This window comes from Falco rusticolus, chromosome 2 (assembly GCF_015220075.1).
Source record: "Falco rusticolus isolate bFalRus1 chromosome 2, bFalRus1.pri, whole genome shotgun sequence".
NCBI classification, from domain to species: Eukaryota; Metazoa; Chordata; class Aves; order Falconiformes; family Falconidae; genus Falco; species Falco rusticolus.
The window spans coordinates 29275954-29303755 of NC_051188.1; the positions used below are offsets into that span (position 1 = coordinate 29275954).

General features: G+C 45.3%; 1 protein-coding gene across 3 annotated transcripts in view; it reads right to left on the minus strand.

The window, feature by feature from the left end:
- Positions 1-6115: 6115 nt before the first annotated feature.
- WDFY2 (WD repeat and FYVE domain containing 2) overlaps positions 6116-27802 on the minus strand; it is a 67041-nt gene continuing 45354 nt past the window's right edge. For all 3 annotated transcript variants that reach the window (XM_037376421.1, XM_037376423.1, XM_037376422.1), the window contains exons 4-12: positions 26727-26781; positions 19181-19331; positions 16623-16735; positions 15578-15704; positions 13583-13688; positions 10033-10134; positions 8388-8518; positions 7931-8039; positions 6116-7288 (exon numbers count right to left, since the gene is read on the minus strand). In XM_037376421.1, the coding sequence (XP_037232318.1) occupies positions 7259-7288; positions 7931-8039; positions 8388-8518; positions 10033-10134; positions 13583-13688; positions 15578-15704; positions 16623-16735; positions 19181-19331; positions 26727-26781 (924 nt within the window). In that variant the 3' untranslated portion in view covers positions 6116-7258. The remainder of the gene's footprint in view (positions 7289-7930; positions 8040-8387; positions 8519-10032; positions 10135-13582; positions 13689-15577; positions 15705-16622; positions 16736-19180; positions 19332-26726; positions 26782-27802) is intronic.

Below are 27802 nucleotides of genomic sequence, written 5' to 3' on the forward strand. Positions count from 1 at the left end.
GGTCAGTATTTATGTTCCTCTCTCTAGAGGGAGCCATCAGATAAACGGTAGGAAAAAAAGATGTATTCCTGTGACGGAAACTTGTTCTCTCTCAAGACAAAAGCTAATGCACAGCCTTACAAAGAGACACAGCGTCAGGCTGGCCAAAGGTCTTCAGCAGGCCGGGTTTTCAGCCTGCTGCCATGAGAAACAACTCAAACCTTTGCCGTGCCAGCAGTGCCGGTGTTATTCATGGATAAAGGCATTGTCAGAACCAAGGCAGAATGGTAAAACCTACACTGGTGCAAACTTCACGGGGCAGGGGCGGGGGGGCAGGGGGGGAGCTCCCAGGAAGTGGTGGTTTCCTTGATGGCTAAAAATCATCTCCCTGAGCTCCCTTTATTTTCCAGCTGAGACTCTGCAATCCACAGGGAGCCTTGGGGCAACGCAGGAAATTGTGCAATTCCTTGACTGCCCAAACACCCGGCTTCCTTTGGCTGCTCTCCCACTGCCGGGCGGCCAGAGCAGGAATTCATTGTGGCAAAAGGAGGATGCTGCTTGCCCATGTAACAGTCAGTTTTATGACAACTCACAGAACAGGTAGGTGAATGGGTCCAGTCAAAACCCCATAACTGAAATTCCTCTTTACAAATCAACACACACATCGAGAAGGAAAAAGTAATAGCCAGAAGCTGATAGAAATTAATTTAGTGGGGTTAAACTAGCACAATTCACTCAGTTACAGTTGGAGACACTTATTTACATAATGGAACAGAACTGGAAAGCATTACAATATAATTAGCAGAAAAGATGGTCAAATTGCTGAGTACTATTCCTAGAAAACACAGACCTGAACAAAAGCCAGTAAGATCTTTCCATGTAAAATCCCTCTATTCTAAGTACAACGAAGCCTGCAAGATATTGGTTGGTATGGTCAACTTAACTCGCCAAGCAGAGTGTCAGAAGCAGTGTTCAGCCTTCGGAAAACCAAACCACACCTGAAACTAGTGGTAATGACAAAGATGAATCAAGCAAGTTCATGTATTCATTTTTTTCTGAAACTTTCTTGATTACTTGATGATGGCAGCCCTACAGAATGTTCTTGGGAGAGGACGAAGCAGAGGTGTTAATGATGGGTAATTTTCACGTCTAAAGGACACCCTGACCCGATATAAAATGTTTGTATTTGGTTAGTATCTGCAAAGGTGCTGAATTCAGTGAACAGGGATGAAAAAATTGTGTGAAGAAGCCTGGAAAGTACAAAGGTGATAAATCCTTTATAAATTCAGATTATTTAATGTCTAGGGAACAAGTAACCAGAGAGAGGCAAAACCTCTGTCTTCATAAGGCCTGACACCTTATCTGCACCATCTCAATTGCGATGTATCTCTTCCCCACCATTTTAATGTCAAAGTGTTTAAGAATTTAATGCATTTCTCACAGCACTACTTGAGATAGATAAATGCTATCGGACAATTAACCCAAAGAACAAGACATTGAAGCCAGACCTTCATAGACTCCATCTACCACCCCATCACTAGAACAACTTGACATTCCTCATGGCTTCTGGATCTGCTGTCAGCTTACAGTGCTGGGACAGGGAAGGTTTGGCTTTGTACAGTTCTGATGGACATTCATTTCTATACTGCTGGCTTTTTTTGTATGCTGGTAACATTCTCTTTCAGCATCTCTTCTTTGCAAAGACTATACACTTGTTTTCATTGTTTGGAGTTCAATGTCCCCACGTGGCACCAGTTTCAATGCTCTGAACTCAACCTCTTTCTGTTCTTAGCAGCACAATGTTGTCCTGCAGCAAACAAAGTTTCAGAGACGACCAAAAACTGGTCACAAGGGAAAATCCCCCAAACTAGGAGAATGCAATGAAAAAATGAATGCAATGGAAAGCCACGTGTGACCACAGAGAATTAATTTCAAGCAAATTCCAGAACTTCAGGTTCTGTCAGACTAGGGACCACTTCTTTCTTCTGAGGAGCAAAGACTTCCTGCCGAATTTCATATGCAATTTTGAAGAGAAAAAAAAATCTGTTTCTTCCTCAGTATTACACAAAAGGTAAATGCTGAAGGGACTTCGCACATGAATCCATCTTGAAAAAAGGATAGTTTGTTGCTACTGTTGCATACTATTGTCACATATAGAAACAAAGTCTAGTGAATCCTAATTGAAAATATCCCCTATAAAACCACACATGGCAGACCTGTTTCCTACATGCTACAAAATAATTTTGGTTGTTGTTACCCAAACCCTGTTAGGAACAGCAAGGACAGACACATGTAGCATTTGCTAATTTGTTAGTAGCCCTAGTATTTTATATTAAATAAGATATTCCACACACACTCCCCCCCCCCAAGCCATGTGGTAGATACAGACTCTAAGTGGATTTTGATTCACAGAATGGTTGAGGTGGGAAGGGACCTCCGAAGGTCATCAGGGCCACCTACAGCCAGTTGCCCAGGACCACATCCAGACAGCTTTTGAATATCTCCAAAGATGGAGACTCCACAAACTCTGGCAACCTGTGCCAGTGCCTAAATCACCCTCACAGTGAAAAAGTGTTTCCTGATGTTCAGAGGGAACTTCCAGTGTTTCAGTTTGTGCCCATTGCCTCTGGTCCTAACAATGCACACCACTGAAAAGAGCCTGGCTCCATCCTCTTTGCACGCTCCCTTCAGGTGTTTATACACATTAATGAGATTCACCCTGAGCCTTCTCTAAGCTGAACAGTCTGAGGTCTCCCAGAGATGCTCCAGTACCTTCATCATCTCAGTGGCCCTTTGCTGGGCTCTATCCAGTAGCTTCATCTCACTTTTGTACTAGGGAGCCCAGATTTAGACACAGTTAGGGAAAAAAGTTGCATATTCCTCTCTAACAGTGACTTCCCCAGCAGGTATAAAGCAAACTTCCCCCCCCCCCCTACACCTTTTTTGGATCACATACAATCCTTTTTGTGCATCCAACCATCCACCTTATCAGCAACCAACCCCACTCAGAGGGAACAGACCCCTCCTTCTCCCAGCACTGGAGATACTCATGTCACCCTCAGGCAAAGCAGAGTTACCACTTTTGGTGCATTAGCAGTCAATATGCTGGCATTCAGGTGGTGGTCTCAAGCTCAAGAGGATGAGGTGGGAGGTCACCTGGGCTTCACTGTAGAGAGCAGCTGTAGATAAGAGTCCTAACAGCTGAGCACTTTAATGTCACCATTTGGGATTATTCTCTGTCACATTGGCTGACTTTTAGCCCTACACACTGCTGTCATGGCTTAACCCCAGCTAACAATTCAGTGCCACACAGCCACTCACTCACTGCCCCCTCACCCAGAGGGGTGGGGAGGAGAACTGGAAAGGAATGTGAAACTGGAGGGTTAGATAAGAACATTTACTAATTGAAATAACATTTTCAAAAAAGGAACAATAGTAATGATAACAGTTCTAATGAAAAGGAGGGGGAAGGAGGGGGGAGGGGAGAGGAATGAAATCCAAAGGGAAGGGAGAAAAGAAAACAAATGACACACAACACAGCTGCTCACCCCCTGCTGACCGATGCCCAGCCAGCCCCCGGAGCAGTGATCAGCAGCCCCAGCCAACCCCCCCCCCCATTTATATACTGGGCATGATGTCCCATGGTATGGAATACCTCTTTGGGGCTGGTTCAGGTCAGCTGATGTGGCTGTTCCACCCCGCGCCCCCCACCACCACCCCACCCCCCCCAGCCATCCCACCATAAAGTCCCCAACCACACTGTTCCCCCACCAAATCCAAAACACAGCCCTGCACTAGCCACCAAGAAAATTCACTCTGTCCCAGCTGAAACCAGGACAACTACCCAATTTCAACCATGGCTAACCATGGCATTAGTCTCCTGCAGACAGGACCATCAGTGCTATCATTGCAATCGGTTGCCCACATACTCTTCCCTGACTTAGGTATTTTTAGCTTTAAAAGACTGACATTTAGGGCCCAGGTTGATCTTCCTTCAGCCACCTGGAACACAAGTGTCTCAAGTCAGCTGCTCAGGCATTGTATATATGACAGAGCCTGCCCCATCACCTGTGCAAGACCTACAGATATTGTTCATTTTAAAGCCAAAAATGGCAGGTACATGCTCTGAACTCTGCTTCTTCCCCCAAGGAAACACCAGCTAAGAGAGAAACGAAAATCAATTTTTCTGAAGTGAAGAGCAGAGGAAGGCCAGCATTGTTTGTACGCCCCTTGGCGCAGCAGGAGATTATCACTCAAAGCCTGCTGCTGCACTTCAGCAGCCCTGGGGAAAGGGGACTTGGCTTCGTTTGAGTATGTGGGAGCTGCTGCATGGTTTACATCTGTACCAAAAGGCACCTTCCCCCCCTCCAATAATGCAATTCATAAAAATAGCTGAAAGTTATTATTATTCAGCAACTAAAAAGGAAAAAAAGGACCAGGCAACAGGGATCCCTTTTTTGTGCAGCTCTGGAAGACAGAAGAAACTGAGATTGTTACCCTAACACGGCAGAACAGGAAGGCAGGCATTTTAACTCTCCCAACATCAAATGTTTCTTGTTTCCTTTGGGAGGTAAAGGACTTATTGTTTGAATCAGAGACACCTATTTTCCCTTCATATCTCTACATTATAGGTCTTAGGGTCATAGCAAAGGGACAAACTTCCCTTTCACCCTTACCTTCACTTTCAGCTTATATAATTTTCTAAGCCAAGACCAGTTTGTCCTGAGACTGCAAGACAAGGGAATGTTCAGCTTAAATTCAGATAACCCTGCAGGTAGTTTAGTCAGAAAGAACAGCAAGGGAAATTTTGCAAAATGGATTTGTATACCCAACATCCACCCATAAGCAACGCTGAAATGACAGCTCCTTGGAAGACAATGGGGGAATGGCCAAGAGTTTACTGCAGAGCAGTCCAAACACACCTCGCTCCCAAATTTAGTCTCCTTTGGAGTCAGTTCCTCACCTTTGTTTGAAAGTCATATGTTCAAAAGGACTAGGCGTTGACCCAGGGGCAGATCCTCAGCTTGCTGGCTCCACCACTCCACCAGTGGAAGCCCAATTTATGCCGGTGTCCCAGGCTTGTTGCAACCACTACGTCTCCTCAGGAACAAAATGCTGAACGGCAATGTAAATTCACTTCAGTGCTCCCACGTTTCTGCCGCCATGAGGGATACTGTCTGTACAGCAAAGCAAGTCAGGCCAAAAGGCCCTGAGCTCAAGGTAACATAGAACAGCATAGTCCAACAAAGTTTCATACACCTTCTCCAGCTGGAACGAAATATGACAACTTGCTCATCTTGCACAGCTTCATCAGCCAAGAACATTGCAGTCATCAGAAAATACGCACAAGGTGTAATGAAAAGCCTTCCAAGAGGAAACAAGCATCTAGCTTCCAGGAGAGAAAGTGGGAGGACTTCAAAATCAATTAACATTCAAGCTGGAAAAAGAAACTTTTTAGTGCTGTGTGAATTATGTTTGAAAATATGCTTTAAAATATGCTACCTAGAGGGGAACCAACAACAGGCTGTATGACCAGGAAAGCCAAGGTGGCATCATGCCAGAGAACACGACTGCAAAATGCTTAAGCACAGCTTACAGGATATTTAAAGAGAATTTTCCCTGAAAATACGTTAGCAGTCCTGCAACATGCACATGAAACTCCAGTCATCCTTTACTGCAGTAGCTCACTAGTCTAGAATTAATGCCATGGGTTGCGTTAACCTTTTTTGTTTCCTCAGAAGTGGATTACTGCCAGGCAAACAAAGGAGAAGCTTTATTTTCTTTTGGTGTTACCACTCAAGGGACGACACAAGGCTTCTTTAGGTAGCAGTATGCTGTGTAGTGGTAAACATCATGGCCTCCACACTTTAGAGGAGAAAAGTGAAGTCCAAAATGGGGCAAGACTGAGCTGACATGCTGTGCCACAGCAGCTACAGACCACAAGGCCTGCTTAAACAGGACATACAGGAAAGCCCCTGCCAGGTCTGGTCTGCAGCTGTATTCTCTGCACCAGTTTCTTCGAAGCACATCAGCAATAGTGTGCTAAAAAGAGAAATGGATTAAAGGAACAGAGTTGACTTTTCAGGGAAGATCCCTTTGGAAAAAGGGGCATTTTTTTGGTTTTGGTTTTTTTTTGTTTGTTGACCTTGCCAATATCCTTCTAAAAAGGTAATTTTGGTCAATCCCAGTTTTTAAATACTTTTTATTTTTAAAAGAAAATGTAAAATATGACAACAGGACAAAGGGCATCATTTAGCAGTATCAGTTTCCGGTCTTTAGAGGAAATTAATAAAAACCATCAGCATTTCAAAAAATAAATATGACTAACCATATGGAAAACAGGAATCAAATTCATCTTCAACAACATAGACAGTTGTAAATGCTGAAATGTTGCTGCGCAAGGTAGAGGTAGAGGTAAACCAGACTTTCCAGACCTAAACCAGTTTCAGATCTGCCCCCCTCCACGCACACACTCCCAAAAGTTCTTGTTGCCAATAATTTAATTTGAATCGGCCTGTCAGTCTCATCAACCTCAAACAGGTCGGTGTGCTCCTTGTAATGCTCTGAGCTGGAAAACTATTTCAGTTTTTGTAAGAATTAGTTGCTAAGCAACCTGCCCCCTGGTTTTGTGGCTTGTGCAGCAAGGAAAGAGGCAGGAAGCTGGATTTTAGCTACTACAAACCAATAAAACGCTCTCTGGATGATGCCTGCTAGGACAAGTAGATGATAGAGCCCTTTTAGGAATTGCAATAGTCCATCAGCTCCTCGGTGATGCACCCAGAGAACGTGCAACGCTGTGCCTTGAGTTCCTCCACTGGAGAGGGCATGGTCAGCAGAGACATCCCAAATCAATACATACTCACTGTGGGGAGAGCCGATTGCCTTATACAGTATGTTGATACCAAAACTTCACATGGTAAGACACAACCCAAGAACCTTCTGTACAAAGCAGCAAGTATCTCGACATAGTGAAATATAAAAACTAAAAATTGCACTGCACACGGATTTTCCAAACAAACTCAAGACAACCGAAGTCAGATCGTACAAACCATTAGTTAAAAAAATACCTTCTTGTATATTCTGAGAATAAGTGGAAAGAGTCTTCGTGCAAATGTTCAGCCTTGATCAAGCAGAGGACATAAAATTGTTGTAAACGCATTAGTTCATTTCTCATCTGCCGTATGCGCCCGTAAGCGTTACCTATCTTCTGCAGTATCATTAGGGTTGGGAAATGGGTTTCTTCTGTAAATACCACCTTTCAAGTTTCACTGATGTACCATCAGGACACTACCGGTGTCATATCCCACAACTGTTAATACAATAAAATACAACAGCATAGTGAATAATGGGTAAAAGTTAATGAAATACAGTATAAAAGTCAGATTTACATAATTTGCACCTTATATTTTGCTTAAGAGAGGCTATATGGTTAGAGGTGGATGCAGCAATGCTGAAGACGTTTGAGCTTGTTTTCTAGTACTCATGTCAGACCGGTGGAGGTTGACCAGATGACATTCTGTATGTCACTATGCTTTACCCTTATGAGCCAGGTTCAGAGCTAACCTCAAAAGAAACAAAACCCCCCACACTATATTGCTAACTTGAATGATTAGCATACTCATAAGACATTGTGAGGGATTATTTTTTTAAAATATTCAAGCTTTGTTATAAACTTAATTGTTATTTTAGCTATTTTTTTGTCTGGCCACACAAACTGAAATTTGCCATGTTGAAATAGAGTGTCTTCCCAGAGGAAAAGCTACAGTGAGCCCCTGTCCCAGCCCCTTCAGGCAATAACTTCATAGATTAAGACCTCCTTGGTCGTTATTGGGCAGAAGTACATCAGTGAGAGGTCTCTGGGTAGAAGAAGGCAGGTAGGACATACCTGCAGACACGTGCGCGAGGAAGGGGAAATGAGATAGAGGAGCTAGAGCAATCTCCTAGCTCCTACCTTGATAACCTTGTCTGTCCCCGAGGTCAACAGCCATCCCCTGGTGGCATCAAAGTGTACATGAACGATGTTGTGCTTACTGTCATGGAAAGTAGCTGTGGGCGCCCGCCTGAAGAAAGAAATACAAAAATCAGCAAAGACTGTGACTGCAGGATTTTCCCCAAAAATGTTCTATATTGAGGAAATAAGTATTTGAATGCTGATATAAGTCATTAATTCAGCAGCCTCTCTGTAAACTCCACTTCAAGACCTTTCTGGCATGAGAGGAGCAGGGGTGGAGGGCTCTCCATCCCTCTCACTTTGGTAGTCACTACAGAGGCTTATCTTACTGAAAGAGCCGGGGGGGGGGCCACCCTACTGTGTTGCTCCCCTCCGGAGCCTCGCATCTGCCCAGGCCCTTCGAGATGCAGGAGTTTTGCCCCACTCCAGTGCAAGGCGGCTCAGTGCCCACACTTACTCTTCATCCGTTATGGAGTCGTGACAGCTATCACAGACCCGCACTTCGAACTCGAACCCCATCAGCGGGATGGAGGAGCGCTTGGAGCTGCATTTGCCGCACACAGCTTTCCCACACTTCCGGCAGTGATGCTGTAGGAGACAACATGCGGAAAGACATCTTCAGCCACAAACCCAGATCACCGCTCAGGTCCCACTGGCTCTACCATCTCACTCCAGCAAGACTCAACTGAGGCCGCAGCAAACAGGAAAGTGACTTCCAGGGAAGATGAAGGAGAACAGGCAAGGACTTCAGAATAAATGGAGTGTTTGGTGGGAAAATCTTACTTTTCTCCCCCCTCCTTCACTACCTGGGGCAAGCAGCAGCTGATTACTAGCATGGACACTGGGAAGTGGCAGATAAAGCTCTACCCAGGCTAGGTGGACTCTACCTCCCTCCCAAGCTCCAGGATGACACCATACCCCACCCAGAAAACGATCACTGCCTCCACCACTTGGCATCTGTGGATGCAGCTGTGAGTCAGGGCTTCTGTGTGTGACCTGTGTTACAAGGGGTTTTCAACAGGGTAGAAGGCAGAAGGAAGTCTAAGCTGTCCGCTTTTCATTAGTGCGTCTAGAGATGGGAGAACAGGCCAAAGAGCCCCACCACGCACCCAGGAGACCTGTCCCAGCCAGCTGGGCATTTGCCACAGGGCTGGGAGCTATAATTACCCCTGTCCCTGGGAATCTCACTTTAGGGGTGTAGGGGATGACACCACTACTCAACAGCACGTGATACATTAAAACATCTCCAGGTCAAGCTAGTAGAGGGTTACACTAGCACAGTGTCCTTCTGGAACCCCATCCCAGCCTCTAAGTATAAACATCTACCATCTAATCATCTTGGACATCTCCTTTGTCATTTTCAGCCCCAGACACAAGAGTCTTTCTGCATTTTGACCCGCCTTGTGTTTTCTCATCCACTGGCTGTGTAGGACCACAAGGCTGCCTCACTAGCCACAGGACAGCCAGGCTCTGTGGTGACGAACATTACCTAAAGAGAAGATGCTGCTGGGCTCTCCCCCAGACACCTGACTTCTCTAAGCTCCACGAGAGCATCCCTTTCAGCATTTTTATGCCCTTCTCTCAAAAGTATGCAATTCACAGCCCACTCCTGCTGGGCAAGAAAATGCAGCAGTGTGTTCCAAGCAGCCCAGTAAGCCTTTTCCAACACAGCCTGAGCAGTTACAGATGTTTACTCAACCTCATGGAAAACAGCTTTGGTTCCAGCACAGTCTCCAAAAATCAGCTGAAAACTTCTGTCTACATCACATTCAACTAACAATGAGCAAAATCACACATGGGTAAAGCCATGGAAGGCCCAAAAACAATTTAGTCAGCCCAAGACCTATTAAATGCATTTGCTATAAAAAAAAAAGGGGGGGGGGGGGGGAGAAAAAGAAAAGGAGGGAAGGAAGGAAGAAAATAGAAGCATGCTCCTTCTGATCACAAAATCAACCCTTATCAGAGGGGAGCACACTGTCCCACTCAAGTGGAAGAACAAAGTGCAAGTTCTCACATCTTCAGGGGAAAAAAGGTTACCATGATCTATTACGAGAGAAAAACCTAACTGCATCATGTTAACACACCAAAGAATGCATACAAACCTGCCTGAGGCCTATTTTCTTACTGTCCCACATTTGCTTGAAGTTCCAGAAGAACGGCTGGTCACATTTTTGACAGGAGTCACTATCCAGCCATTCAGGGGTCTGCAACACACACACACAAACACAAAGTGGGAGTGAGCAGCAACCAGAACAGCTTCCAGTGGAGACTAGAGACAGGACAACAAAGATGTATTGTGGTGCAGTAATGTGGCCAACTAAACGCGAGTGAAAAAACCCTCATTTTCACAAGATGCTATTTTGACTGTTCCCTGGGATGTCTTTTTTGGCTCAGCTCTGAGCCTTGAAGGATACGGGAGGACCACTTCTCACCCAAATCATGAAGCACAGTTTGATTATAAGACCATAAACGTAACCCAGGAACAAATAAGCCTCCCCCACCTCTCCAAGTCAGGAATTAAGCATATAAAAAATACTCTGTCCTGTCTGGACAGCATTTACAATCTGCTGTTGCCTCTGGTGAGACCGGGGGGCAATTAGTACTTCCAATAGCCAAGCTTCTAATGAGGAGGGAAGGGGAAGATATCAGAAATGCTGATGTGGTTGGGGTTTTTTTTATTATTTCTTTCTTTCTTTAATACTTTAAGGACCATTCCTGCTGTCAGAGGTTATCTGGGCTACAAATCATACATAACAGGGAGAAACATGAGATTCACCTGAACAAGCCTAAAACCCAGAGCAGCCCTCTTCCCTGCTTTTACACAAAGATGATAGAAGGAAGGTCTTCTATTTCCTAACATGGTATGTAGCTTTGTACTCATGCTGTGGATGAAGTGGGCAAGAAGATTTAAAGAAAAACAAAAACAAACACAACCCAAAACTTCCTCCTGTGACCAGGTTTTGCTGTGCAGACTAGCATGGACCAGATGTCCTGTAGGGAAGCAAGTCTTGCCACATCCTGAAAGAGCTCAGAAGATGCCTGAAACGGCAGAATGGCACGTGGAGGGGGCAGTCGATCTCCTCACATACATTTGGCTCCCCAACACTTGTCTTGCACTGAGCTGCTGGGGGACACCCAGTGCACCTTCCCACAATGTTTAGGAAACCATCCGGTGGATACGAGGAAGAATCTTGGTTCTTGACCCATCTCCAGCTGGCTGTCAGTCTGTCTAACCTGGCCTAGCAAGAACAACACTTCTTCCCAGCAGAAGACTTCTGCTCCTTTATCCACCCCACCAGGACAAGAGTTCAGCCCAAAGCCGGTGCTGGCAAGCGGGTCCATCCTGTCCCCACAGCGGGGCAGCCCCAGTCAGACCATGGCAGCCCTGCCAGCACTACCTTGACACCACAGGGATCTCCCCCTGTCCTTATCCTGACCCATGAGCGTTTTGCTATAATTTTCTCTCCCTTGTCTTCTTGAGAAGGGAAGTTATAGAGCAGTTTTGGTGGGTACCCATCATTCAGCCAGGGTCAAACCACTACACCCACCCAACCCCACCATGAGATTAAATAAATACTAAATAATGTTTAATATTTTGTGAAGAGGTGCTATTAGCAAACTACAGTTATCTTATCAGAGCCATTGGCTTCTCACATGCTGCAATTTAAAGTGGCAAGAAACACAGCTAAGATTAAGAAATCAAAATAATACAAAAGCCAAAAATACAATGGCAAAGATAAGGTAAGGCTGATGGAAACTCTCAGCTCCCAGGATAGCTTTGACCCCCAGTAATAAAGCAACTGCCTGCTTCAGCTTCTCCTGCCAGTTATTCTGAAGGTAATTAATTCTGCTGGAGAAAATCCTTGTCTTTTCTACCCACAACAATCTTTCTGTTTAATGCCTACAGATTTACATCTGAGTGTCTAAGTTTTTATCTCATAAGCATCTGAACACTATAGATGAAGACGACATTTTGCTTGTGGCAAGTAACCGCTTTGTAGTCAAATAGAAACACAGCTTCTAGCATCTTTCAGATCTTGTTTTCTTACAGCTTTTTAAAAACAGAGATGAAAATAAAGAATCAAGGGCTAAAATGGCATAATTCACTCTAATGCAACCTCAATCTGACAGCATCAAAGTGAGTACTGAGCACACATCACATGGAGAAAACCCTTCAATACAGGCAAAATACTAAAGCCAAAATCCAGAAGAAAATACTCTAGGACTCCAAACCACAGTTTGGTATTAAAATCTCAAAAGGTTCACATTTTGAAGATGGTTTAGCACCACGAACACCCTATTGCATTACTGATAACATGAACAAGCCCACATAGCCATAGTCAGAGAAAGCAGCGCACCCGTTCACACCTGCTGCTAAGCCCTCCTTTAGCTAATTATATTTCTCTTCCACTTTTTAAACCAGCCTTCTCACAGCATTGCCGCCCATTTTGCAACAAGCCAGTCTTAACTCTTACTGTAGCCCTTCAAAGGCAGCAAATAAAAGAGTTTCATTTCAGGTTATTTGAGTTGCAGCAAAAAGGAAACATCAGTTGGGAAGGAGGAAGCTGCTCTGCTTTCCTTTCACTTTTGGAGCTGATGACATAATTGACCATTAGATTAGCAATTAAAAGGGAGCCAACCGGAATGCTAATTCCCATAAAAAAGGCAGCTCAGTTCCTGCCTATGCCTATTTCAGTAGTTCTCTTAAATCCACTTTTCTACTTAGCTTTCCCCCTTGCTCAAGGGAGACACACATGACCCAGGGAGGCCAAAACCCGTAAGAACCAGAAAACCTGGTGAAAGCCCACACTGCCAAAAGCCTTGCTCAGACCTACCCACCGTGGGGTCTCGGGATGCTTTCCTACTTCCTGCAGGAACAGGGCAGAGGCTTGCCATGACTCACGTTACCAGGATTTGCCATGCTGCCGAGCAGGGCTGATGCCTGACTCACTCAGCAAAGTGCTCGCTCCCCCTCTCTGAGTCAGGTCTCAGAAATTGCCGAGCGGAGGCTGCTCCCACAGCGCCAGAGACCTGGGGTGTGCTTTTGAACCCACTTACATTTGTTGGCTGTGCAGCACAAAAGCCATTAGGAGCATGTGGGTGAAATCTTGCTGTCTGGATCAGCAAAGTCATCATTTATACCACTTCTATGTGGTTACACCAGAGGGAAGCAAGACCAAGTAGCAGGTGAGATTGAAGCCCTAGTTAAATGTCTTTTTAGCAAGAACAGGAAAAAAAAAAAAGGGGTTGCAGGTTTCCAGAGGTGACAAAGAGCTTTCTTGTTTTGTTTTCTTAAAAACCCTTAATAATTATCCACCCGTCCATTTACCCTCTGTACTGATAATATTTCTCATGATGTACAGAAAAACAAAGCAGAGAATTTCACAATAACCTCCTTAGAAGATGTCTTTCAGAGCAGCAATGTGAGGGGTAAGAGCCATTTAGCAGCCTACTTAATACACATTTTCTGCCAATCTCCCCTGTACCATATTATGAAAGGAGCAGCATAATTGCTGTATAACAACTGGAGCATGTCCAAAAAACATTTTTAAAGCCTGGAATGATCTTGTACAGGTTAAAAGTTACACATTTTGGAAAGCTTCTTCTTCCCAAGACTGTTTCAGATCAAACTGACAATAACCGAGGATCTACCTCCTGCCTCTCGACGTCCATGTTCCAAACGACGATTCCCCCATCTGCACCACAGGAGATGAGCTGCCGAGTGTGGTGAGCATAGGAGAGAGACTGGACTTTATCACTGAAAAAGAAACAAAACAGTTACGAATCAACCATCTATAGCTAGTACACAAGTAAGCGTAGAATATACAATAAGGCAGTACAAAGCCATTTGTTTGGCTATATGTTTCCCTCCTCTCCTCACCGTACACGGCATCCATTGGATGCAGATCAGGCTTTGCTATCCAACTTGGACCAGAACCAAAGTGTTGCTCATCTGGGCAGCATCCACAAAGCCAAAGACCTGTTCTGATAACTGTTTTTGCTGTTCCTGAGATGGGAGGTCCCAGCTGCACCAGGAAATCTAAACAGACCTGCAGCTCTGGATCTCTCTGAAGGCACATCTGGATGCATAAACGCAGGTCTGGTAAGGTACCTTCTTGTCAGAAAGCCAGTAACAACTTTGTTTTCATAAATCTCTGCAACATCTAGGAATGAAGCACTGAGAAACCACTGAAGATTTTGTTAGTACTAACAAGCATAGAGAGTTGAAAAAACTATATAGGAATCACTAAATTGTCGCTAAGCCTTCTCAAGGTAATGTTGAAGATTTAGGTGCTTCTGCTTCTTCTAAGGAAAAAGCAACATGGGGGAAATTATTCAGTTTAAAGCCCCAAAGCTGGGCTCAGTTCCTCATAAAAGAAAGAAAATCAGGCCACATCCCAAGCTATTTACAACCTGGTAAACAAAGACCATGTAACGCTGTTATGGAAAAAACGAAGTTACAAAGTGAGAGTAACTGAGCATAGAGGCTGGAAACAACCCACAACATTTGATTTTCTTTGCTGCCATCACTGGTCTTGTCTACCTAAAGGGCTTCCACACTAACGCATTTGCTTATGCACATGGCTGCTCCTCCAGATGGGAACACATTTATGGGACAGTTTGGTACCACACAGCCTGCCTTCACAGCACCTGCCTGCCAACACCAGTGGCACCATCAGCTGAAACACTTCTTAGTCCCTGTTGTCCTTAGGAGCTGCTCCCACAGCTCCTGTACAGTGCCAGCCAACAGCCATGCTACAGATTAGGATCCAGAGGCTAACCTCATATTAGGAGAACTAATTTCCACAGCAATAAATCTAGCAGTGGTGCATTGGCAAGCACCACTGGGTAGGGTACAAGGGTGATCCGGGAATTTCAGCAAAAGCTCTGCAGTGCTCTGAAATCCAAGCAGCATCCAAATCTCTCTGCAGAGCACAGCATCACTCAAAATAAACTTACGAGTATGTAAGAAACTGTTAGACCAAAAACACCATGGAATTTTGCCTCTCCAGACCCGACCCTGGTACACAAGGCTGGGAGGTCACTGCAACTAGAGCCATGCTGATCTCTACTCAAAGCCTAGCATGCACTTAATCTTTTTCAAAGACATTTACTAGGGTAAGCAAATTTGAGGTCTGTACATGCAAAGATGAAGTCTCTTTGCATTGAGGGGATGGTGAAGGCCCCTATAGGTGAAGCACGTTAACTCGAATTCAGGCTGCAGGTAAAGTGGCATGGAAACAAGCTAGCGCGGAGGAAAAAGGGACCAATTGTCCAAGCCTGATGCGCCCTCTAGGGGAAGAAAAGATCTTGACACCTAAAAGCGAGAGAATTTCCCTGCAGCTGTTCCCACTTGAGGACCCTCCTCTTTGCAACAAAGGTGCAGGCTCTGACATAACACCTTCGGGACCACAGATACTGTGCTTTCCTTCACCACCCTTTGCAGACTCTCAAACCAGCCTGTGGGCCCAGTGCTGAAAAACTTACTATCAGCAACTTATTCCTGTTGTATAAGGACCACAGGGAATCACACATACAAGCTTGAGGCTTTATGAAGACTGTAACCTTTGGGCTGTTTGTTTCCACATGTGGCTTCTGCCTTTAGCTTTTCTCCCATAAAAACAGGGGGAAGGGCTTTGAACCTACTTATGTCCTTGCAGCTCGATGGCTGTTCCTTTTCTTCCTCCAATATCCCACATTATAATGGAATGATCAGAACTGCCCGAGAATAAAACTCGCTGTATCGGGTCCCAACAGAGAGCAGTGACACCACCTGAAACAGGAGATGCACACAACAGTCATTTCATTACAGGAAGTGGAAAGCAGGATTGTAGCTATATATATATAAGATACAACAAAAAATATGGAGATGCAGTGATTAAAAGACAGCACTCCATCCAGCAAAGGCCACGCAGCCACTGTGCTTGCCAGCTGAAAACTAACAGCCTGGAAAGCCTATTGAAGCCCCACCCTGCTCTTCCGCAAGCAGAAGGCTACGCTGCCACTCACATGGATGAATCCACTGAGCAGTAAAGCATAGCAGAAGGATGGTCACTGTGTGACTACACAGCTTTTCCCCTCCATCATTCCCAGGACATCACAAGAGAGAAGCAAGTGTGGAATACTATGGGCATCTTTACAGTATCCTAGTGAGAGGACTGAACTACCTTGTGCTGCCTTGTGATTGAGCCGTCAGTGGTCAGAGAGAAGGGATATGAAGAGAAAATGCTGAGAAATGACCATCATTTCTTCTGGTAGATGGCAGGATCACATCCCAGGACTGCTGTTTTTAAAGTGTGATGGGGCACGAGTCCCAGCAGTGAAACAAGCAGTTAGTGCCTCCAAGATGTGCCTACTCCACTTGGGCAAAAATGCCTACCAGTATGGGTCTTTATGGAACGTCCTGTTCCCCCCGGAATTACCACTACTTGTTCTAGTCTCATGCTGCTTTAAGTAGCAGCTACTGATGGTGGTGTTTTTCTGCCATAGAAGTTTTCTGATCAGAAGTCTATCACTCTGGTTTTTACCAATAAAGAATAAGCTTCCCCGAGCTGCAGTGACAGTTTAAGGTCTATTTCCCTTTCATGCTATGCATTGACAGAAGCCACCCTAGGGTTTCACAGCAGAGTCAAACCACCGCAACACGGAGCACAGATGAAGAACAAAATTCAGTCTCCTCCTGAGGCCTTACCTGTGTGTCCCTTAAATGTTGTAACAAGGCTGCAGGACTCTTGCTCTAGTTTGAGTATGGTCACTTGCCCAGAGTGATCACCAACAAACACATGCCGAGTTTCCACGTCAAATCTGATGGATAAATGCTGAGGAAAATATATTGCTTACACAAGCTCTGCATTCCTTTCATGACTTGTTAATTTAACACGAGTATACTGCAACCTCGTGAATAGTGCTCCAGGTCTCAAGGAAGTATTCAGAGTGTACTTTTAGGCACCAAGTTCATAGAGTGAGGAAGAAAACACAATTTCTTTTTTGTTATGAAACACCTTTAAAGTAGCCCTTTGCCATAAACAGAGGAGTCATTCCCACAGGCTCTCTAACTTAGGTGCTAGAGTTGGATGGTGTCCACTCTCTCTTCCCCTTCACAAAATTGTATAAAATAACTATTACTAGTTTTCTGCTTGTATTGGATTTGCATGGCAAGGTTGTTTTTTTGTTTAGTTGGTTGCTGGTTTTGTTTGTGGTTTGTTCCTTTTTTGGAGGGGGGGGGGGCTACAGGGGTGGCTTCTGTGAGAAGCTGTTAGAAACTTCTACCTTGTCCCAGAGGGACCCACCGCTGGCCAAGGCCGAGCCCATCAGCGATGGTGGTAGCACCTCTGGGATAGCGTATTTAGGAAAAGGGGGAAAACCCCCAACAACTTCAGCCAGAGAAGAGCGAGAACGCACGAGAGGCACATCCCCGCAGCCGCCATGGCAGGCAGGAGGGGCAGGGGGCTCCAGGCCCGGAGCAGAGGTTCCCCCCAGCCCGCGGTGAAGCCCACGCTGAGGCAGGCTGTCCCCCTCAGCCCGGGGAGGCCCACGGAGGAGCAGATCCCCACCGGCAGCCCCTGGAGGCCCCACGCCGGAGCAGGTGGGTGCCCGAGGGAGGCTGTGACCCGTGGGCAGCCCACGCTGGAGCAGCTCCTGGCAGGGCCTGTGGCCCCGCGGGGAGAGGAGCCCGGGCTGGGGCAGGTTTGCTGGCGGGGCTGGGGACCCCGGGGGGACCCAGGCTGGAGCCGGCTGTGCCTGAGGGACGGCACCCGTGGGGGGACCCGGCTGGGGCAGGGGAGGGGTGTGAGGAGCCGCCCCTGAGGGGAAGGAGCGGCAGAGACAAAGCATGATGAACTGATGGCAGCCCCCATTCCCCATCCCTCTGTGCTGCTGCAGGGGAGGAGGCAGAGAAAATTGGGAGTAAAGTTAAGCTGGGGAAGAAGAGAGGGGTGGGGGGAAGGTGTTTTTTTAAAATTTGGTTTTATTTTTCATTATCCTACTCAGATTTGTTTACAAATACAAAAAGGTTTTTATGTCGTATTTGGGGAAGTGTCAGCTACATCAGGTGCATCACACATCATATTCTAAACTGAATAAAATCTTGACCCATTCAACCACATGCTGGAACCACCTGACTGGACAGGTTCTGGAGCTCTTCAATTTAATTCCAGATTCAGAGTCCATAGTGGATATTTAAGGAGCAATTGCGTGGCACTGATTTTATGCATACAGGACTCGGGGGGGGGGGGGGGGGGGGGGTGGAGGGGGCGGAAATAAAAATCCATGTTCCTGGTTCTGCCAAGTTTTTTTTCAATATTTGTCAATGGTTCTCCTTCCCCCTGCCCTCCACCAGCATGATCTGATGACCCAGATTAAAGCATCCTCCAAAAGTCTGAATTACTCAAAACAGTCCATTCTCTAGAGAGATTTAGGAAATACAGGACAAATTCCTGATCACACTTTCAAAACTATTTATTATTTAATTAAAAATTAAGTTCAGTCTCTATGCCATTTAGATTGGCTGAATGACCAGATGATATAAAGCAAGTCCATATTCAGACAGTCATTTTAAGTCATCTTACTTCCCATGAACTAGAAAAACACACATCATCTATACCACATACCTTACGGGGCACTAAAAAGTCTGTTTATGCTAATCCCTGGTTTCAAACTAAGAGCTCATATTTTTACACTTCCCTTTTCATTTGCAATAAAGCTGAATTAATTTTTATTTTATTGTCAGGCAGCTGGGGCAGCTCTGGGTGAATAAGCCACTTGAGTGCCATTTTTTGAATCATTTACTCTTTAGTTAACCCAAATTCCCAATACGTAGTGGGCAGTTTCAGACTGAAGGACATGTGCTCATTATTTTATATTAAAGCTTTTTAATTTTTACCATGCATGCACACAAGCACACTGACCTGATCACTGACCTACTTTGCTACCATCAATTCTTAGAAGAAAGCATGTGCTGTGTGCTTAAATGAAGGCCCTGTCCATATTTATTACAATAGCAGGCCACAATAGATTGCAGATCGGCCATTGTTTTGCTGGAAATGCTTAGACCTAAATATGTCACCATGCATTAAGGAGCCAGAGCAAGGAGAACAGACATTTTTTTAGATTGGCTTTAAATAATTTTCTCTCACAAAGCACTGAACCTATATGGGGCACAAAATTTGGAGGACAACTAGAAAAAGAAACTAAAAGGGCTATTTGAGTGCCAGAGATAAGAAATAAAACAGAGAGCTCAGCAAAGGATACTGCAGGCCACAGGCACCTGCGCTGGTGCGGTACCCTCCCAGCCGCTGGCCGCTCTCCGAACAGTGCCACGTGAAGTGTTTGTCTTGTCCGGTGCTTAACACCCACTCCATCTCCAGGACAAACAGAATCATCATGACTCTGCTTTGATGAGCTGAAAATTAAGCAGACATATAATCACATTGTAGAGAAGGACACGGGGGCAGAAGACTACTGCAAGTACCAACTGCACCCAACTCCTCCACTCCCTATTCACCTGCTCCCCTGTCCTTACAGAAGAGGCTGGTGTTTAACAATCCTATCGACACAAGCTACCAAGCAAGCTCGTAAGGTCCCCGTTCAGCATTTGTGCAAGAAAGGGTAGAAATAAAACTTGATTCCTTCTGTGCCTATTGCAGTCATTTATGTTCTACAGTAGCACAAGTCTTCCTTCCATCCCTGTATCATCACCAACAAAGCTGCCATTGTGGAAAGGACTCTGGGCTCTACTTCAACCCCTTCTGAGCTGGTTTTATGACAGCAGTACAGACGCCTACGCTGCCACTCCTCCCGCTGTGAGGCCTGGTGGATCTGGGCTGTGGATGGTGGCATGCCAGCAGAACGATGAGTTACAGCACAGGCACAATGCTGCACCAAAGGGAAATTTTAGCATTGCATGCAAACCAGCTAAAAAGAAAACTGGAATAAACCAAAATAAACTAAAAATAAACCTGAAAAATATCACAGCTGGGCAAGATGAATAAAACAGCGGAAGGAATAAATTTCTACTGCTACCTAAAAGCCATCAAAAGCTTTTCATTAAAACAAGGGAACCCAGGCTTGTACAGATGTTTTTTGTATGAATGACCGGTGGGTTTGGTTGTAATCAAGCCAATTTTTTAATAAAACAAGTGGCTGGAAAGCCACGCAGAATTATTCCCAGCCGTAACTTAGTAGCAAATGCCATACTCCTCAATCTACAGGCCTACTGGTTTATTACTGTTGTGAGACATGGCAACATGTGTTGCACAAAGCAGGCTGCTTGTATTTGTTTGTGTAAAAGCTGACACACTGGAAAGATTAAACATCTTTGGAAGCTTAAAAATCAGCCCGAGATCTCTGTTTGAAATGCAGAGATTCCTCAGAACAGCATGGGAAGATTGCTGCCTGCCCTGTACAAGCACACAGCCCAGATGAGAGCTGTATTCAAACCCTATATGGGGGAGCTAGTTGTAGCAAAGAATAGGAGGCTTGCACGAGCTGACATCTGCCCCTGACCCACACTGCTTTTTAGACCCAGATTCCTCAAGGAGAAAAGTCAACAGGTGCTTTGACACAAGTTGCCGTAACTGTGACACACAGCTAGACCATTTTATAGTGTCAGATGTGAACTGCGTCCAGTTGCTTTCACCCTTGCCCATAGAAAAGCTCAGATTTTGGTGCTTTTTTCCACACACTTTTTAACTCCACATTTGTAATCAAGGCAGAAGGATGGGGACCACCCAGGAGTCACTTGAGCTCTTTTAATCAGATCCTCTCTCTCCTTCACCCTTTGGATTTCTCCAGGAAGAAATTCAGTGACCCGGTGGGTGACTAATGCTTGTCTTTACCTACCACTTGGTCTCATCAGGAGCACCTGCACTAGCTGGAGGAGTGGTGCACTGCAGAAAGGGCCACAACAGGACACCTGCTGCTACAAGCACCTGATGGGCTCATATACATGTCCCAGGGGCTTGTGTGCACCAGCAGCGCTGTAGAGAGACCCATGCACTTCCACAGGATGTGCAAAGCTGGCTGAGATCAGGCTGTTCAAGGGGCCTGCCCTGGAACATTTTCTTAGCATGTGGCAACTACTACTGCTAGTGCCAGCTTCCTGTGTTTTGAACTGGCTCTGGGGATAACCGGCACCACCCGACCCTCCTAAATCTCCCAAAAGGCAGGGCTTGTACCTTTTGCCAGAAGTACTGCCTGTGGATGGTGAAGCAGCTCTCTCTGGCAGGTAAGGAGTAGGCTTTGAAGAAATATGTACGTGCCAAGAGGTGGAAGGGGTGTACGTGATAGCTTTGCTTATCCTCCCTCCCCAAAAAGAACTTTCAATTCAGCACTCTGCTGTCCACCTGCAAGTGCTGCGCATATTAGCTGGTGCCCCCACACACATGCTGATGGCAGAAATATCTGAACCAAGTGAAAGGGCACAGTGGAGGTCATCTAAGTAAGGGAAGAAAGAGAAGACAAATGTAAATAAAAAGTCCTTGTCATTTAGAGGGAATTTGACCCATGTAAGGATTAAAGAAGCAAAATGTCAGAAGACTGGAAGTTGATAGGGGAACAAGGAAGAGGTCTGGGCCCTAGGATTGACACAGGTTCAGGGCTGTGAAACAGCAAACAAAAACCCAGCTCCTTCATCCATGGAAGGTTTGATCACCATTTGTGTGCAAAAAAACTACTGGAACAAGTGCTTCCAAAGCTGCTCACTGCAACAGCAGTGACATGGAGAAGGGAGGATGAAGGGTGAATGTGGTCACAGTACAGAAAAAGCCACAACAAGCAAAGCTGTGCCAGCCACCATGAGAAGAAAGCCCATGTGCAGGGGAAGATTATGCTGTACAGAGGGTAGAGAAGCAGCAGACAGGAGAAGTGAGCAGGTCCACCTGCAGCTGGATGGTGGGAGGGAGCAGGGGGGCTGCACTCCTGCTATGAGAAAGCAGCAGCAAGCACTGTGCAAAGAGCAAGCTGGAGAGAGAATAGAAGGGCTGTGCCTAGAGAAAAGAAGCTGCAGCCAGGAGGTGCATGCTGAGATGTCAGCAGCCAGAGCGCAGGGGAAAGGAGGCTAGGTCTGGAAAGCACAGCCAGTGCGTGGCTATGCACAGTGCAGGGCAAGAAGCTGTGATGGGTGAAAGGGAGGGTTACAACAGTGAAAAGCAGCAGCAAACACTAAGAGAGGTAGAAGCTAGCAGTAAGAAAGAAAAACTTAGCATGTGCAAGAAAAGCACAAGAGAAGAGGCTGTGCATAAGGGAAAGCAGAAGTAAGGGTACTGTGTGAGCTGACCTGAAAGCAAGGAGGCAGGGGGACACCCTCAAAATGGGCAACCTGCAGAAAGCATAGGGCAGAAGCCGGTCTACAAATCCTGCTTGGTAGAAAAAGCACATGTTAAATAGTTGTTTGTTTTTTTTTTTTTAAATAAAATTAAAAAAGCAGGAAGTGTTACATCATCCAGAGGGGGCATGGACTGGAAATGTGGCCCCTGGCAAGAAGGTGCAGTTGCAAGGAGCTGGGTGGAAAAGGCTGCACACAGTGGGAAGCGGCAACAGCCATACGGCAGGACCAGCTTATGAGCTGCTTGAGGTGGCTGGCAGGGGCTAGAAGCGGCAGGACCAGCTTGTGAGCAGCTTGAGGTGGCTGGCAGGGGCTAGAAGCTGAGGCTGCTGAGGGAAGGGGAGGGTTTCTTCAGCACCTGTAGTCTTGCAGGAATGTGAGAGGAGCTGCCCGGGGAAAGAAGTTGCTGTGAGCGGAGGTTGACCGTGCCTGCAGCTGGTGCTATAGCTGAAGAAGAGGGGATGATGACAGTTATGCAAGACTGACACAGAATGAAGTTTAATCTCCCAGAGCGTCCCAAACAGCACCGTTCAAATGCTTGCACTACCCCTCCTCACGCAAGGGAGGCCAATGCCCCATGACCCACTGACTCCTCACTAACACTGTGTCACATCCCCAATCTTGATGTTTTGGCCCCTTTCAAGAAACAGGAGATTTCAGAACTCCAGACACAGTGTCGCAGCAAAACCTGCACGGAGCATGTCCAGCCACATGTGCTGGTGGTACTGGGCCACCGTACAACACCGGATCTGGCCGCAGACTCCTGCCAAGACCATGTGCATAGGCTGTACTTTGCTGTCACTCTCTGTTACTAGCAGATTTCACAGACATATTCATGGCTTTTCAAGACACAATTAATGTTCTTTAATAGCTACAGCAGCTTCAGCTACTTATTATAATACCTTGTGGGAGATTATCGATAGCCCACCAGTCACTGGGCAAGATGCTACTTTTAACAGCACTCTTGAACATTTGCAAAGCTAGCACACACAAAACCAGCCAGCACAGCTAAGCTAAAGCCCCCTTGTAGGCTAAATAAAATTATTTACTCCCCTAAAATATTTTTTAAAAGAGGCCTTACTTGAAAACTTTAAACAAAACCAACAGGTTTTAGAAGTGAGGTTTTTAACAAATGAACCACTAGAAGGCCAGCATACCCAACAAAACTACGTGTTCCTTTTAAATTATGTTTTTCCCTGCCCCAGCGCTTTGCCAGGACGCTTATGCCAATCCCTATACCTCAATACAGCTATATGAGAAAGGCGATGGGATTGTCCACAGTAGTCCTCCTGGACCAGGTGAAGAAGGTTCATACATTTGATCATGACATGCCTACCCAAAGGACTATGTGGCCCTCCAAGCATATTCTCCAAGGGAGTTCGGTGGACATGGGGCTCTCTCCTCCTTGCCCTGTCCCAGCAGCACTGCTGGACTCTGGCCCCAGTAAGCCCAGATCCAGTGTCCTGGATGGAGGCAACTGTAGCAAGAGTAGCATGGAAGTGCCTACCACTGCGTGATCCGATGGAACCACGGGAACTCATGACTGACAACAGCTCCCAGAGATCTGACTTTCACAGCATTTCCCCAGCACCCCAGACCTCCAGTACAGGTCCAGCTGTGCTGTGCTCCCCCACCAACATGTGGTATGAAGAGCAGAGAATCAGAGAGCATGTCTCTATGGATGGGATGGGCTGACAGGAGGCACTGTGCTGCAGAGCAGCAGGCAGCCTCAGGTTATCAGTGTACTGCAAACAGTGGGGAATCTCTGCTTTGTTTTCCTCCCTTGCACGGTCAAATACCTGCCCGCTCAACTGCCCCTCGGGACTTTGGGTGACACTTTCCAGTGGAGCTGAGGCAACCCAAGATTGTTCCTGGGTTGCTGTAACTTACTCTGTGCCATGTCATTTCTGGTCCAGACAGAGGAGCAGCCCAGAGGGGTTTCTGTAGTCAGCATGTGTAGCACTGCTGGTAAGCTGGGCAGAGCATGTCTTCATGCAGCAGCTCTCCTCCATCCCTGTGTCCTGCCTAGCTGCATTATGGCAGCTGTTGACCACTGTTCCAGGGGGAAAGTTTCCTACTGAATCTTGTCCCTCCTGTTGCAATGAATTGAAACCCATCTTTCCCCCTGTCTGGTTGCCATCTCCATTTGCAGCACTAACAGCAATCTGCTTTCCTAGCCAGCAGCAGGGGGAGAAAAAAAAAGATAAAACAGCATCTCCAACAACATCGGAGGGCATATTGTTCCAAAACCAAACTTTTGCCCCCATGACTGGCAATGTGCAGAACACCAGCCCTAATGCTTCTTTAACCCTTGCACAGAGGGGATTACTATAGAGACACCCACACCTACATGATTTTTTTTCCGCTCCCCAAACTAGGTCACTTGCACACTGCCACTATTTTTTTAAGCTAGGGGAATAGAGTTTTTATCAGCTTAAACAAGGAAAAGACCAAACATCAAACCCCAGAAGCAAGAGAGGAAAATGTGAGGGACACAGCAGCAGTGAGTGTCGCTCACACTGGCTTAAGTGTCTGAAAGCAGACACCGTCTGCTACCAGCGAACACTGTGGTTTGGACTAGAACTGAAATTATGCCTATTCTGGGCACAAGTATTGCTTCTCTTGCCCTAAAATAAGTCCACAGCTTTCAGATAAAATCTTCCAACACATCTAAGAATCCTGGCACAAAGTGATCCAAACTGATCAAAAACCTTCCCACACTGAGACAGGCAGTCTAGGAAGGTGACTCCAGCTGGGACTCTGGTCAGTTCTACCACCTCTCTACTGGTGTTAATGGATTCTTATTAGAGTCTTCTGTTGTCCAATGTTTGGGGGATGCCACCTGGACTCCTGGGATTCATGCACAAGACAACCTGTGGAGGTTCTCCATGGCATCTTCCTATCCAAGGGCCCCCTCCAAAGCTCTGCAGTAGCAGCACATCTGGTAGGCTGCAGCAGACTGCCATGAAAACAGCCTTTATTTTCATTCATTTTTTCTAATTTTATGAGGGGTGCTCCCCAAGCCTTGGGTGGGCTGCCACAGTCAACTTCCTATTCTGCCATACTGCCAAGATGTATGTTCCCTCCTTCCAAAATTTTCAGCCTTTTCCCAGAAGAGCTCAGCAAGAAAGATGGTCTCATGCACACATTGTTCTGCATACAAAGAAGAAAAGACTTCAGCTCACCCTTCCTGGGCTGCAAGTAGCCTGCAAGACTGAATCCAAGCATGCAAATGGATGAGCTAATAAGAGAGAGGGGCTACAGAACAGTCAGTAGGACTTAACCAGTGCAACAACCCTTAAAAATGAAACCGAGGTGCGTCAAACTTTAGGGATTGTGGAGCAATCACAAATTCGGATAACAAAGACTGGTACAGTCAGACTGCAGAACTCTTATTTAAGATTCACATACACATTTTATCATCATTGGATATTTTTCTCCAGTTTTTACAGCTAAGAAAAAATGCAGGCATTCTAGCTTGATTTTACAACACACCAGGCATTCATGAAACAGCCGAAGTAAAACGCTCAAAAGCTGATGCATGTTAGCTGTGCTCTGCAAAAATCAAGATTCTTGTCATACCTTAACATTTAAATGTTACAAAGTGATCCCCAGAGCCTCCATTTAGAGATTTAAATTATCCTCTCAACATTTCAAGGTATAAAATTCAAAATATATGAGTGAATACATATTTTAAAATGTACGTGGGAAATCTCAAGCCAACATATCAGAGGCTTCTATACAGAAACATAATGCTTCGCATATATTATACCATATAACATCATACTACGTCTTAGAGATATAAGAATAAATTATCTTAGAGATAAGAAATTATCTTATCTTAGAGCTAGAAGAATAAATATTTGCATGTATTTGTTACTTTTGTAAGAATACCTGTCCCAAGCAGTGTGTCCTTTAGAGGTTTGAGAAGTATAAATAGCTAGGTTTCTTAAAATATTACATTAGTCAATACCAGAATGTATTAGAAGAGATATGGATTAGCATTTCTTGACCTTTTTACCATGACAGGTATCCACTGATAATCTTGAGATTACTGAAGCTGACAGTTATCAAAATATAACCAGACTAACCCCAAAAGCTACAGTCCTAAATGTTTCACCCTCAAAGATGGGTTAATTTCCTAAGTTGTTTTGTTAAATACCCTGGATGACTAAAGATTAATACTTATTTTCCCCAAAAACAGTCTGGATTTTGGACAGTTTGCTCAAGAACTATATTCCAAAGGAGCATTTAAAAGGAAAACAGAACATGAACCAGCTTTTTAAAAGTCTTGTAATCTCAGAACAAAGCACATTATTGATCTATTGATAAAACCAGCATTTACATTAGTTAAAAAAAAAAAAAAAAAGTCAATCACTGTAAAGGAGACTTCTCTCCATTCACACTCCTTAAGAGAACATTAACAAAAATTAATGACAACACAAACCAATTAAAATTGATCATGGTTCTTACCCTGGTAACTTTTCACTAATGTCATCTTGTTGTAATCTTCTGATAAAATGAATTCCTGAGGGTAAGGAAAGAAAAAACAAAAGAAACAGTGCTTAGAAGTAGAAAGTGTTTTGGAGTGTTTTCATTTTAATTCATTACCAAGGTAAACTCTCCCTTCTTCTTCGCAACCACAGTCCCGTCTAATTTTTGCTAATTTTGAGTACCTTCATCTAAAAAACTAAAGTATTTCATTTTTTAAAGCTTCCTAAGAAAAAACATCACTAGTGCTTCTGAACAGAATGGTGGAGATAAAAGAGGAACTATTAAAAAAAGAGGTCAAAAAAGCTGACAGAAATGACTGGCTATGAGCTGAGGTACCAGAAAATGAGAGACCTCAGGTCTGGCTCATAGCAAACACCTATTGCTTGGGACTGACTGCGCAGACACCTGCATGTGTACACAGCTATGTGTGCAGAAGCATGCACGTGTGTATACACATGTAGCCATGCATGTTTATACACCACACCCCAACCTGAACACTCAGAAAACTCAATAAAAAGGAGCCCCTTGAAGTTGCTTAGTCCAAACTAGGTACCAATAACCCATGATGGGAACACATTTCAGGTTTCTGTTGAGAAGTCTCTCAGTGCTTCAGACAAACAGGAGCTCTGACTTTTTCCCCACTTGATTTTATTCCACTATTGGTTAATACTTAATTTGGTGTCTCAGAAGCAGACGTTCTTCCTTTGCTACTGCTTCGTTGTGGCTAACAAGCAGTTGTGCGTGGGATGGAGAGTGGCTTAGCATAGGCTGTGGCTGCCTGGGGAGAGATGTGTGGTGTGACCAACCTGGCTTGCTTCTGCAAGGGAAGAGCACAGTTATGGGGGGGCCTGGTGCTGCACTCCTGCTGCTTTGGTGCTACTGTTCAACCACCGATATGGCTTTTGCATGAGGAAATGATGAAAAGAGCAGCTAAAAGTCTGCACCGGAGCCTCAGCTCTTGGAAAAAAATCCCTGTCATTAAATTGACAGCACCTGGATGTCCCTGCCACTCATTTTGAAAAGAAGAATAGCTCAAAGCTGGGGAAACAGAATGG